Below are 14123 nucleotides of genomic sequence, written 5' to 3' on the forward strand. Positions count from 1 at the left end.
TAGATATTCACATGTGAATTTTGATGAATTCTCAATTAACCACACTCCTGCCGTTTCCAAGTTTAAACTTTATTTGTAATCTTTTACAAGATTACACATCTCTTCATTTTTCAGCACATAAAATGCTAGAATCTCTGAGAAAAATCTTGGTATCCTTTAACAAAAATTCTAACTAGTGAAAACTTTTTAACAGCATGTTGTCGAAGAAAGAGAATCTGAAGGAATAAAAACAAGTTTGAAATTGTAATCTCTCAGTAAGCATGTGATGAAGTTTGTTTTCAATAATGGTAGAAAACAATTCGAGATTTCTAATAAAGGCTTTGAATCTGCAGAGTACTTGGAAGGCTACAGAACAAATAATCTTTAAATTTTACAGAAAATATATTTGTGAGCTTGATCAGTAATAGAATAGTTATATTTTTTACAAGATTTATTATTTAAGAAGTAAAGCATCAATGGAAAACACCAATGATTTAATTATATCTAAAACATATCATGAGATTAGTTATTTAGTTGTGGAAAGAGCAGGAGGACAAATGATACGAAAGAGTGTTAGCCAGGGTTTTCTGCTAGATTATAATTTCAACTTTTAAATGAGATAGAGAAAATGGTTTTATCTAATGAGATCAAAAAATCCTAATGTATATGCTAAGTTTATATTTGTACATTTTTAAATGTTTTATCTGGGAGTTCCCTGGTAGCCTAGTGGTTGGGAATTCAGCATTGTCACTGCTGTGGCTCAGGTTTGATCCTTGGCCCAGGAACTTTCACATGCTGTGGGTGCACCCCCCAAAAAAATAAATTTTAAAAATTGTTAAAAAATAAAGTATTTTTTCTGGATGTTTGCCCCTGTGGGTTTTTTTTTTTTAACCCTCTAAAAAGTAACATTAACTTCTTTAATCAGTGAATTTTGCAAAATGCTTTGTTTGAAAGATGCCATCTAGATCCCTTATCTCCTTGATCCCTGCATTAATGGAAACTATTTTGCCCTGAAATTCCAATTGCAGGAGTTTGGAAATAGTATTTGAAAATGGTTATTGTTAAGCTGTCTCCTAGTACAGTATCTTTAGAAGTTTAGTTGGTATTTAGTTTTTAGAGATGATTCGATTCCTGATCCAGAGTTTTAATGTTTGTTTTAAATAAACAGTTTTGCTGTGAAAGGTATCCCAAGCAGCAATGAGACATTTTAAAATCTGGAGCGGTGTTATTCAATAGCATTTTCTATGATGATGGAAATGTTCTTTATTTGTGTTACCCAATATTCAAGCCCCTAGCCACATGTTCTGTTGAGTCTTGAAATGTGGTTGGGTGGCTGAGAAACTAAATTTTTAATTTTAATTAACTTAACTTTAAACTTATATACAGCACAGTATTAGTGTTAGTATTAATAATAATAATAGATTGAAAGCTGGTCTTGGCAAACTTTTTTTGTAGAGAACCAGAGAGTAAATGTTTTAGGCTTTGCAGGTCACATAGTCTCTACTCCAAGTAGTCAACTCTGCTGTTGGAATACAAAAGCAGCCATAAACCTCACATAAATGAATGGATTTGGCCGTGTCCCAATAAAATTTTATTTATGAACACTGAAATTTGAATTCCATACAATTTTCAACAGTATTCTTATTTTTTTTCAATCATTAAAAAATGTAAAAATAATTCCTCGTTCACAGGCCATACAAAAACAGGTGATAAGCTATAGTTTGCAGAACCTTGACCTAGAGTGTTCATACGTAGCAAAGACAGAGATGTAACAATTCATGTGTTCATTCAACAAGTATGTATTGGGTGGCCATCACGAGTGGGCACCCTTTTGAGAAATGAAGATAGCGCAAAATGGCAACGAAAACGACAGCCAACATCCCTGTTTTCGTGGAGTTGATATTCTGATGGTGGGGAGACAGATTTTAAAAATGAAAAAATATATTTCATGAAAAAAAGTAAAGCAAGAGAAAAGAAAGTGACGATGGAGAATGACATTTTATTACAGGGTAGTTAGGTGAACCCTGTTTGATGAGGTAACTTTTGAGCGTACACCTGAAGAAAGGAGGAGGGCCGGATTGCTCTCTAGGGAAGGGCATCTCAGTGAGGGTAAAGGAGGGTGAAAGTAAAGGCCCTGAGGCAGAAGCACGGTTTATGAATTCAAGGAACAGGAGAGATGTACAAAATTGATGAGATCTGTATTTCAACAAAATTAACCCACTTCGGAATTCTTCTGTCATTTTCAGCAGGTATGTATAAATATCAGTAAAGGAAAATATATTTCTATCAAAAGCAATATAGGGGTGTTCCCCAGGGCTCAGTGTGTCAAAGATCCTGTTCTCTCACTCATGTAGCTCAGGTCGCTGCTGTGGCACAGGTTCAATCCCTGGCCTGGGAACTTCTGTATGCCTTGGGTGTGGCCAAAAAAGAAAAAGGCAATAGAGGGAACTTTCCTTCTTAGCTTTCTAGAGCATTCTTTTTGGAAAAAAATAGTTTAAAGCTATGTTGACTACCAACACATCAGAAAGACCCCAGTAGATCCCACCATGGAACCTTTTTTTTTTTTTTTTTTTTTTTTTCCTTCTTTTTATGGCCACGCCTGCAGCATATGGAAGTTCCTGGGCCAGGGGTCGAACTGGAGCTGCATCTGCGATCTGTGCCACAGCTTATGGCAATGCTCGATCCTTAACCCACTGAGTAAGGCCAGGGATTGAACCTGCATCCTCACAGAGACAATGTTGGGTCCTTAACCTGCTGAGCCACAGCAGGAACTCCCCATCATGAAAACTTTTTGAAGGCTTTTTTGACCTGAAGTATGAAGAAGTTACAAAATGGTCCATTAAAATCTATAAAGCTTTTGCTTCAGTTAGAAATATTTTAATAGATTTCTGGTCTTCAGATGGGCATCTACTGGACTTCATATTTTTACAAAGACCTTTGCGTTCAAGAAGAGGAAATGCACTTCAATCTATTTGTCCTATGTCTTAAGTATTTTTTAGCACCTAAGAAGAACATCCATGTAGCATGATTATAGATGGTTTTAACGTCTCATTCAAGCTCTGAATACTTCGGCAGTGGAATCTCTTCTTTCTCTTGGAAACTGTATTAAGTTCCTTCTGGTGTTATTTACTGCACACGAAGGCTGCTGGAAAAAAATATTGCAAGCTATTTAAATGTCATTGTCGGAGAGTTTAAAAGGCTCAGAGGACGAGGGGCTTTTTCCTTTAGGTCACCAAAGCAAAAGGCATCTTGCTCTGTAGTAACTAAAAGGTGTTTTCACATGAAGTTTGCTCATGTGAAACTTTTGAGCTAGTTTTTTCTTTTTTTTTTTTTCCTGTTCAGAATCCCTTTAGTGTGCAGTTAAAAGTTTCACAGTTAGCTTTAAAAAAAAACAAAACTTTAAAAAACACTATCAAACTTACAGAAAAGTTGCATTACAGTTAAAAAAAACCCAAAACTTTCTTTTTCCGGAAATTTTGAGAATAAGTTGCTGACATGAAGCCTAGCACTCTTGACTATTTTAATGTGCTATTCTGCCTTCTCCTAACACAACCACAAAACAACCATCAAAATCAGGAACTTAACATTGATACGTTACTACCATTTAATCCTCAGACCCTATTCAGATTGTTTCTATAATGTCCTTTATGACAGGAGGATTCTGCTCAGAATCACAAAATGTATTTTGTTGTCACTGTCTCCTCACTCACCTTCAGTCTGGAATAGCTGCTTTGTCTGTCATGATGTTGACACTTTTGAGGATTACAAGCCAGTCATTTTGTAAAGTATCCCTCAATCAGAGTTAGTTTGCTTTCTCACAGTTGGATTCATGTTAGGCCTATTTGGCAGGAATATCACGGAAGTGATACTATATTCTTTTCATTATCAGGGGCACATAATTTTCACGTGTCTCGTTACTGAAGGTGATCACTTTGCTCAGTTCCGGTGGTGTCTACCAGGTTCTCCACCATATAGTTTATCTTTTAATCTTTGCAGTAAGTGTTCTGAGGAGAAGCATTTTGAAATTATATAACTATTCCTTTTGTTACTAGATCTTCAATTTATTAACTTATAAATGTCCATATAGATTCATGAATTTCTTTTTTTTTTTTTTCCAATGGGTTATAGTCCAAAACTACCATTATCATCTCGATGGTCCCTTGTCCCAGATTTGGCCAAAGCCCTTTGAAACGATTTCTGTACCCTCTTAACATACTTTCTCCGTTCTGTGAGCGTTTCTTGGTTCTGGCACAACAAAATAATCCAGACGCGCCTGTACTTTCCCTGCCCCAGGGCTGGAGTCAGCAATTTTCTAAGGAGTCTGGTTCCTTTAAGTTGAGAATGATATTTAGAAGTGAATATCTGTGTGCGAAAAGCTGTCATGGTGTTGCGGCTGCACGCTGCTCCCAGGTGCTCTCAATAGACAGGGCTAGAGGCTATGTGTGTGTATACCCTACACACATTTATGCCTATATTTTGTATCTATTTATTAATGTAGTGGAAGCTGTGTGTTTCTGCCAGTACTTCCATTTCCAATATAGTACCGTAGGTTTTCATGTGTGTAATGTCCTTCTCTTAACAAGAAAAACGTGGGTCTCATTATCCTTATTATGTTTTTCTTATTTGTTCAGTCCTCCTTTATATAACCAACCGTCCGTTGCCACCTCATCTCCTCTTCAGTGAAGATGCTCTCCTTACCTCCTTTGGGTTCTGGCATCCTGTACCATGGCCCCTGATCTGTGGGGACACTCTTTTCAACTGTTGGGCTCTGACATCCATCCTGATGCAAGGGCTGCCGCTAACAGGTGGCTGCCTTCTTCACCCCACTCCAAGTTCTGATGCTTTGCACTGGACCACTCTGGCACATAACTCTCCTCATTCCATTTGGCCTCCATCATGCCAGCCTCCACCGTCCCTGTATGGGTGCCTTTCTCACCCTGTTTCATCTCTGAAACCCTGCACCAGACCGCCCCCAGGCATAGATTCCCTCTTCACTATGCTCAGCCTCTGACTGCTCATGTTAGGCCATTCCTTACCTGGATACCCTTATCGTCCCTCTCAGACTCTAACACTCCAAGTCAGGTAATTCTCCTGCCTGCATGCCCTTTTTATCCTCCTCAGGCTCTGCCCTCCCATGCTGTCTGCCCCTTGTGTAGAATTCCTCCTTATCTCGTTCTTGAATGCCCATCCCACACAGGCACTCTTCATGCTGATTGGTCTTTAGCAGCCTGCCCTGGCCAGTCCTCATTCCTTGCATGGATGTTCCTTTCACCCATCTTGGGTTTTGACACCACATACCAGGTTGCCCCTTTGTTTATTTTTTAAAATATCTGTATTTTCTCTGTCCTAACTACACCACAGCTCACGGCAGTGGGGATCCCCACCCACTGAGCAAGGCCAGGGATTGAACTGCGTCCTCATGGATGCCAGCTGGGTTCTCTTATCACTGAGCCATGATGGGACTCCTGGAATGCCATCTTTAAAGTCCTGGAAGGGAGTTCCCATTGTGGTGCAGCAGGAACAAATCAGACTAGGAACCATGAGGTTGTGGGTTTGATCCCTGGCCTCACTCAGTGGGTTAAGGATCCAGCGTTGCCCTGAGCTGTGGTGTAGGTCGCAGATGCAGCTCAGATCTGGCGTTGCTAGGCTCTGGCATAGGCTGACAGCTATAGCTCTGTTAGACCCCTAGCCTGGGAACCTCCATGTGCTGCAGGTGCAGCCCTAAAAAGACTAAATAAATAAATAAATAAAGTGCTGGAAGAAGGCTATCAACCAGTAATTCTATGCCAAGTAAAAAAATCCTTTATACAGTGGGGGGAAAAATCCTTTAAATTGAAGAAAAAAATAAAGATATTTTCAAACAAAATGAAAACTAAGGAACACTCCCTTTGTTCGTAGCAGCACTGTTCACAATAGCAAAGACATGGAAACAACCCAAATGACCATCTACAGATGAATGGATTAAAAAGTGGTACATATATACAATGGAATGCTACTCAGCCATAAAGAAGAATGAATGAAAGAATGCAGCAACATGGATGCAACTAGAGATTATCCTATTAAGTATAGTAAGTCAGAAAGAGAAAGACAAATACCATATGATACGATTTATATGTGAAATCTAAAATATGGCACAAATGAACCTATCTGCAAAACAGAAACAGACTCGCAGATATAGAGAACAGACTTGTGGTTGCCAAGGGTGAGGGAGGAAGGAGAAGGATGGATTGAGATTTGGGGGTTAGTAGACGCAAACTGTTACCTTTAGAAAGGATAAACAACAAAGTCCTACTCTATAGCACAAAGGACCTATATCCAATCTCCTGGGATAGACCATAATAAAGAAATATTAAAAGTATGTGTATGTCACTTTGCTGTACAGTAGAAATTAGCACAAAATTGTAAATCAGCTATACTTTATTTTTTAAAATTCATTTTAAAAAAACCTAAGAAAGGTTTTCACTCATAGAGTTGCACTACTAGAAATGCTAAAAGAAGCTCCTTAGACTGAAGAGAGAATAACCAGTAGGAATTCAGGTCTGCGTGAAAAAAATGAAAAGCACCAGAAATGTTAAATATGAGGGTAAATACAGAGTACTAATTTTTTCCTCTGCTGCATTGATGATTCCTTTTATTCTCCTTGAGGCACTTTTTAGGAAAGATACAAAGAATAGTCCTGCTCTGAAGAGGAAATCAGCTGCTGAGTCTTCCAAAATGGTATCCTTATTAAATTTAGAATGCTCAATCCTGAAAAAATTTACTCTTAAGTAGCTAATATTAATAATCTTTTTCTTTTCAGATATAAAACCAAATGTGGAACTGAAAAGCAGTCAGGAGCAGTCTGTGTCCACAGGTAACTGCAGGTCTTTCCTCTCTCAAATATGCCTTTACTGAATAGAACAAAGAAAGGAATATTCTGATTGCAGTAAAAATGCTTTGGAAATGCGTTGGGGAAAAAAACGTGATTGTCTTTTCCTGATATAAAATAATGCATCCATTTAGATCATATAAGTTCTTTACCTCACAGAGCCAAACCATACCACCTAATGTTAATCACTGTTTTTTTTTTTCTTTTTAAAAAATTTCAACTGAACTGATTGATTTGAATAAAGACAGTTTTGGTTGAACAGTATAGTAGCTTTATTATCATTATTTTTTTTGGCCATACCCATGACAAATAGAAGTTCCTGGACCAGGGATCAAATCCGCACCACAGCAGCGACCTAAGCCACAGTAGTGACAATGCTGGATCCTTAACCACCAGGCCCTCATGAAACTCCTAGTAATACAGTAACTTATATTTGAACAGCTTGTGCTTTTCACTTAAGAACAGTAGTCAGAAATTTTTTTTTGGTAAGGGGCCAGAGAGTAAATATTTTAGACTTTGAAGGCCATAGATAGTCTCTGTTGCGTATTCCCCTTTATGTTATTTTACAACTCTTCAAAAATGTAAAAACCATTCCTTCCTCCTGGGCCCATACAAAAATAGACCATGGCTCGATTTGACCCCTTGGACCCTGGTTTGCTGACCCCTGCTCCAGAATAAACTATAAACATTTAAAATAATCTATTTCCTAAAAATAACTTGGTTTTGATTCCTTTGTTTGAATCGAAGCTTAAACCGTATTATAAAATTTACCACTTAAGTGCCTTGTTGTATTACTGTGAGTTGTAACCTTATATTTTAGTTAAACCTGTACCTCATATTAGTTGTTCAGACATGCACTTTATGTCCATCATTTCAGGTGTGAGAAAAGTAAACTATCATTTAGAGCAGTGCCTTAGTGTCTTAGCATGTAGGTTATAATATGCAGAATTGAGAAGCTTTACCTATAAATCCAAACTTGAGTCCATGATGACCACATTTTCAGGACTTTTTTTTTTTTTTTTTTTGTCTTTTTGCCTTTTCTGGGGCTGCTCCCGTGGCATATGGAGGTTCCCAGGCTAGAGGTCTAATCGGAGCTGTTGCTGCCAGCCTAAGCCAGAGCCACAGCAATGTGGGATCCGAGCCGTTTCTGTGACCTACACCACAGCTGATGGCAACGCCAGATCCTTAACCCTCTGAGCAAGGCCAGGGATTGAACCCGCAACCTCATGGTTCCTAGTTGGATTCGTTAACCACTGAGCCACGACGGGAACTCCCACACATTTTCAGGACTTCCTAATCATAGATTTCATGACTATGTTTCCATTTCACTCCTGCCTTCCAGTGAACCTTCTGCTCCATGTGTTCAGTCATGCCTGCAGCTGAAAGGAAGCCACTGCAGAGTTTCTGCTCATCCCTCCTACTTCAGCCCCTCCTTTGACTATTTGACTATTTGTATTTGAATATTTGTTGCATATAATAGATTCTCAGTAAATATTTTATTGAATATTTGGAAGGAGTTTGATAGCAAGTGGGTATCTTTACTGTTCATTTCTTTCACTGTCTTTTTTTTGTTAAGCTACCATGCTTGCATGTGAAATACCTCCAGCTACATTTGCCTTCTTCCTTACTTCTAATATTATCACTATTTAGTGTACAAAATTATATTTTTGTTAAATTTGATCTTTAATAAGTTTGCTGTTTACTTTAACCATGCTTTTATTATGTCTTTTGCCTTTTATTTAGGAACTCCCATTATTTCCCTTAGTCTCTTTCTGAGTCTACATTATAGACTTATCTCTTGTCTGAATCTTGCATTACAGTTGTGGGTTTGTCTTATAGACATCGATAAAGTATAAAGCTTCTTGAAGACAGGAATTATGACTTATTCCTATCTGTACCCTTGTCAACATTTAGTAAATGTTTGAAGGAAGAAAAGAACCGAGGGGCAATATGTTTCCACAGAATCGCATATATACTGGGAACAGAAAGGGAAAATAGCATTTGGTATACAGAAGCTTACACGCTTCCTCTCAGGAAAGCACCTTTTGCAAATTGAGTTATGCTAGTAGTTTCCAGCTCAGTATCTCACATCATTATATATTGATATTTCTTGGTCATAACTAGAAGTAACATCCTACTGAATATTGTGAGATACACCAAGGAAAGAGAATTTCTATCCAGAAGGAACTTGAGTGCATTTCAACTCAGGTGAAAGAAATATTCAAGAAAATTATACCTCATGGAAAAGCACATGATCCTTGGGCATATTTCTAAACCTCAAGAGTTTTCTCATATATCCTACTTGAGTGTGTGTGAAAGGGATATTATCTCTCACTCAGGGTTTGGGTGAAGTTGAAATAGGAGTCTTATAAAAATGTTTATAAAAATCCTTTAAAGTTGACTGCATAAAATTCTTTTTATCTCTTAGAAGGTTCAGTGCTTTTGAATGACTACGATTTAACCAAACCTCATGAAACAGAAAATGTGGACGGTGCCGAAGGCCCAGCCAATGAAGATGAAGATGTAGGAGGTGAGCCGTAGTGAACAAACCCAGAAGCTAAAGATATGGTTGAGGCTTAATATAGAGGAGAAACCAGGAAATCTCCAAAGGAAACTTGCATTTGTGGGTTGAGTTGGGAGGAATTCACTTTTGTTCACTTTACACGTCTACATTTAATAATTTGTTGCAGGATATCAGCAAGTTTTAAGAATCTAAGGTGCTTTTTCAGTATCCAAGTTATACTACATTTCTAAAATAGTATGTTTATTTTACTCTTTTCCATTAAAAAGTGATACGTGTTCATTATAGAAAGTTTGGGTGTTTTCCACCATTCTCCAATTCTCTAGTCACCAATTGGGCATCTGACAATTCAATTCCATTCTTTAAAAAAATTTTTTTTATTATAGTTGATTTACATCATTAGGTCAGTTTCTGCTGTACAGCCAAGTGACCCAGTCATACATCTCTACACACTCTGTTTCTCATATTATCTTTCATCATGTTCCATCACAAGTGACATAGTTCCCTGTGCCATACAGCAGGACCTCATTGTCTATCCATTCTAAATATAGCAGTTTGCATCCATTAACCACGGACTCCCAGTCCATCCCACTCCCTCCCCCTCCCCCTCCCCCTCGGCAGCCACAAGTCTGTTGTCCATGTCTATGAGTCTATTTCTGTTCATCTGTGGTAGTAGGGTCATCTGTGCCATATTTTAGATTCCACATATAAGTGATATCATGTGATATCTTTCTCTTTCTGACTTACTTTCCTTAGTATGAGAATCTCTAATTCAATTCATGTTGCTGCAAAGGGCATTATCTTGTTCTTTTTTATGGCTGAGTAGTATTCCATTATGTATATGAACCACATCTTAATCCATTCATCTGTCAGTGAACATTTAGGTTGTTTCCATGTCTTGGATATTGTGAATAGTGCTGCAGTGAACACAGGGGTGCATGTATCTTTTTCAGTGAAAGTTTTGTCGGGATATATGCCTAGAAGTGGGATTGCTGGATCATATGGTAGTTCTACATTTAGTTTTCTGAGGTACCTTCATACTGTTTTCCATAGTGGTTGTACCAATTTACATTGCCAACGATAGTGTAGGAAGGTTCCCTTTCCTCCACACCCTCTCCAGCATTTGTTATTTGTAGTTTTATTAAATGATGTAGCCATTCTGACTGATGTGAAGTGGTACCTCATTGTAACTTTGATCTGCAGTACTCTAGTAATTAGTTATGTTGAGCATTTTATCACGTGCCTGTTGGCCGTCCATATATCTTTGGAGAAATGCTTATGTAGGTCTTCTGCCTATTTTTCAATTGGGTTGTTTGTTTTTTTGCTGTTGAGTTGTATGAGTTGTTTGTGTATTTTGGAGATTAAGCCCTTGTTGGTTGCATTGTTTGCAACTATTTTCTCCCATTCCATAGTATTTTTTTTAATGGTTTCCTTCACTGTGCAAAATCAATTCAATTTTTATGCAAATTTCTAGAATTAGCACAGAACCCACAGATTAAGGGTTCAGTCCCACAAGACTGCCCTCACTTCAGACACCAGTTGAAAGTACCAGGTCCCCAGGTTATTACCTGAACATCTGTCCAATGTGACTACAAATTCAGGATTTCCCACAACGGCCCCCCCCCCCGGTTTAATAATTTGATAGAATGACTCACAGAACTTAGGAAAGCACTTTATTTACTGTTACTGGTTGATTATAAAGGACACAGTTCAGGAAATACCAAATGGAAGAGGTACACAGGGCAAGGTATGGAGGGTGTGGAGTTTCCATGCCCTCTCTGACCACAGCACCTTCCCAGCACCTTAACATCTTCACCAGAAACTCACTGAATCTTATAGTTCAAGAGTAGTCCTAGAGCTCAGTCTCCAGTCTCCCCCCATTTCCTAGAGGTTGGTGGGTGGGACTGAAAGTTCCAACTCCCTAATCACTTGATCTTTCTGGTGATCAATCCATCCTGAGAGTATCTAGGAGCTGCATCCTGTCCTCTCAGTAGCATAAACTCAGGTGTGATTGAAAGGGGCTTCTTTGAATAGCAAAAGATGCTTTTATCACTCAGGAAATTCCCAGGGTTTTAGGAACTCTGTGCCTGGAACAAAGACCAAATATATGTATTTCCATATTTTGTCTTTCACCACAGAATCTCATATAGAAAAAGGATCATCAAAGTCAAAATATACTGGTGTCACACTCAGTCACACTCAGTCATTAGTAATGAGTCCAGTCCATCATCATGTCGTAAGAAAGTGTCTCCCGGGTGCGACCACTCAGGTTTGCAGACTTCCATCTGATTTTGTCAGGTTCCAAAGGCAGGAGTGGTCCCATCAACACATGTCTTCATCTTTTCAAGCGTCTGGTATAGTTGAGCTAAGAAATAATTCTATTCCCTTGCTCTGAGCCTCTCTTGAGATTGTGTTATAATATTGGATTTCCTTTATTAAGCAGCTCATTGATTCATTCCTTTACCTTCAATTATTATTCCTCCTCTCCATGTATTTCATACCCGGACTTCTCCCCGTTTGGAAGGAACTTTGGGTTCAGCCACTGTGCTGGTCTAGGTTTCAGGCAGAAATACTAATCCAGTGAAGGCCTCCCCTTCAGTTCACTCCTGTCCACTTAGGGTAGAGTTACTTAGGTACAGAACCAGTGGGCTTATACCCCCAGGCAACAGCTACTTTGAGTGTCAACCTCAGTTTTGCCAAATGGAGTAGAGGCCCACCCTGTCCTACCAGGCCTTCAGGAAGTCTGACATAAAGGTTTAAAACTATACTTACAGTTTCTCGTTTAGGCATCATCCCTATTTCTGCCAGTTATGGTTGCATCCTTGATCCCGTGACCATAGGGCATCAGATAGGAAAGAGAAAGTTGAGGAATGTAGAGAAGAAAAAAAAAGTATAGTTATCATACCAGTGTCCTCTCCCCTTTGAAAGAATCATACAGCCATGCCATCACCGTCCCTTCCTCCCATGGAAAAAACTGTATCGTCATTATAGCAGCTCTATCTCCCCTCACTTCCCCACATCCACCAGAAAAACAGAGGACTCTGTCTAGTGGGGAGAACACTGCCTTAGCTCCTCTGACGTTGAGTGTGAACACACACTCCTGAAGACACATAAACCAACCCTTCATGCTTACATCCCCCCCTGTTTTAAATGACCCATGTTTCAACAGCCTGTTCCAATTCTCTATGAAAGTGTTATTCTGAGGAGAATATCTCTTTGGCCATGCATTGTTTGACATTGTGAACCGTAAAGTGTATTCCTTGGTCTGAACAAATGTGGTTTGATGGTCCAAATTGGTGCAATATCTTCTGTTCCAGTTCTTTCATAGTACTCTGATCATTCTCATCTGCCACCAGATAAGCAAAGCCCAGTCCAGAGTCGGTGTCCATTCTGTCAAATCCTATTTGTAGCCCCACTGGGACCATTGGCCTTGGTTCAGTGTACCTACTTGCCAGCTATGTGTGGGGTCTTCCCCTTGAGGAAGCACCCATATGCATCCGTAGCCTCTGTTTCTCTTATTGGCACACAGGATAGTTCTTGGTGGTATTTTGAGCCTCAGAGGATGCAAAAGGAAAATGTCCTTCTGCACCGCTTTGGTCCCTGAATGTGTACTCATTTCATGGACCCAGAGGGCCACCTCAAGCTAGTGCACCATGACATCCACTTGCTTGTCATCATCCAAACCTGGAAGGGGATTCTTCTGATGGGCATCAACCTGTCCTACTTGAATGTACCAATCAAATTCCCGTGGTGATTTCCACAAGGCTATGCTCCATGTGAGCATCCCTTTAATAGGCCAGATTTCCATTGCCCTCTGCCTAACAGTATGGCCAGGCCATTGGTCATCACTCCTAAGTCAGGTAAAAACTGAAACCTAGAGGCTTTTATTATTGTCCAATTTTTCCGTCACTCCTTGGGAAACAGCATGTAATTCATCCCATCAAACTGATTTATTTTTATCTTTTCAGTTAGAATGGTAGTCTTCCAAACAGAATATTGGCCATTTACCTTGGAACTCCTGTCCATAAACCAAGCAGCCCTTTGTTGGTGAGTCAGGAGCTGTTTATAGGGCACTGTCTAAGTGATGATAGAATCTAGCTCCTCCCACAGTTCCAAAGTCATCCTAGAAGAGGCTCCCTGCTTGTGAGTATCTCCTGCTTACATTCCCTTTGTAGCATAACCCTGTATAAACCATTTCCGTTTTATTTTATTTTATTACTTTTTTTTTTTTTTTTTTGGCTGAGCTCACGGCGTGTGAAAGTTCTCAGGCCAGGCATTGAACCTGCACCACAGCAGCAGTCTGAACCACAGTGGTTACAACATTGGATCCTTAACCTGCTGAGCCACCAGAGAACTCCCCATTTCCATTTTATTATAAAACTCTTCTGGGCATTGGATGGCAATCGCCCATTAGAGTGTTTTTCTGATATTACCTAATACATCATGAGTATTTTAGATAGTAAGATTATTTTTTGTTCTGCAATCATAGGGGAAGTTTGAATTAATGTCTGATATCAGCCTACTAATTTTCACCTCAGATAATTCTCTGTTCCATCATCTCAATAGTCGTCACTAGGAAGTGCTTTCAGTCTTTGCTGTAAGTCCCAATCTATGCTCCACATAGAGCTATCACACAAAATTTGTCTGTACCAGCACTCCAGCTTCTCTTCTACACTGTGTGGACTTGGGCAATCCTATCCATTCCCGTTTAGCATGTCCAATTAATATTGCCTGGAGGATAGATTTACATGCCTC

At 39.2% G+C, this 14123-nt stretch overlaps 1 protein-coding gene across 2 annotated transcripts in view; it reads left to right on the plus strand.

Annotated features, from left to right (window-relative positions):
• The window catches only part of IKZF3 (IKAROS family zinc finger 3), a 95935-nt gene that overhangs the window by 11622 nt on the left and 70190 nt on the right, over positions 1-14123 (plus strand). Inside the window, exons 1-3 of one of the 2 annotated variants that reach the window (XM_021067034.1) lie at positions 6343-6696; positions 6779-6832; positions 9276-9377. Coding sequence is in view for 1 of the 2 variants with exons in the window: in XM_005653923.3 (XP_005653980.1) it covers positions 6779-6832; positions 9276-9377 (156 nt within the window). In the remaining variant the exon portion in view is untranslated. Of the gene's footprint in view, positions 1-6342; positions 6697-6778; positions 6833-9275; positions 9378-14123 lie in introns of those variants that run through there. The other variant, XM_005653923.3, reaches the window with a different exon arrangement.

This window comes from Sus scrofa, chromosome 12, assembly GCF_000003025.6.
Source record: "Sus scrofa isolate TJ Tabasco breed Duroc chromosome 12, Sscrofa11.1, whole genome shotgun sequence".
Taxonomy (NCBI): Eukaryota; Metazoa; Chordata; class Mammalia; order Artiodactyla; family Suidae; genus Sus; species Sus scrofa.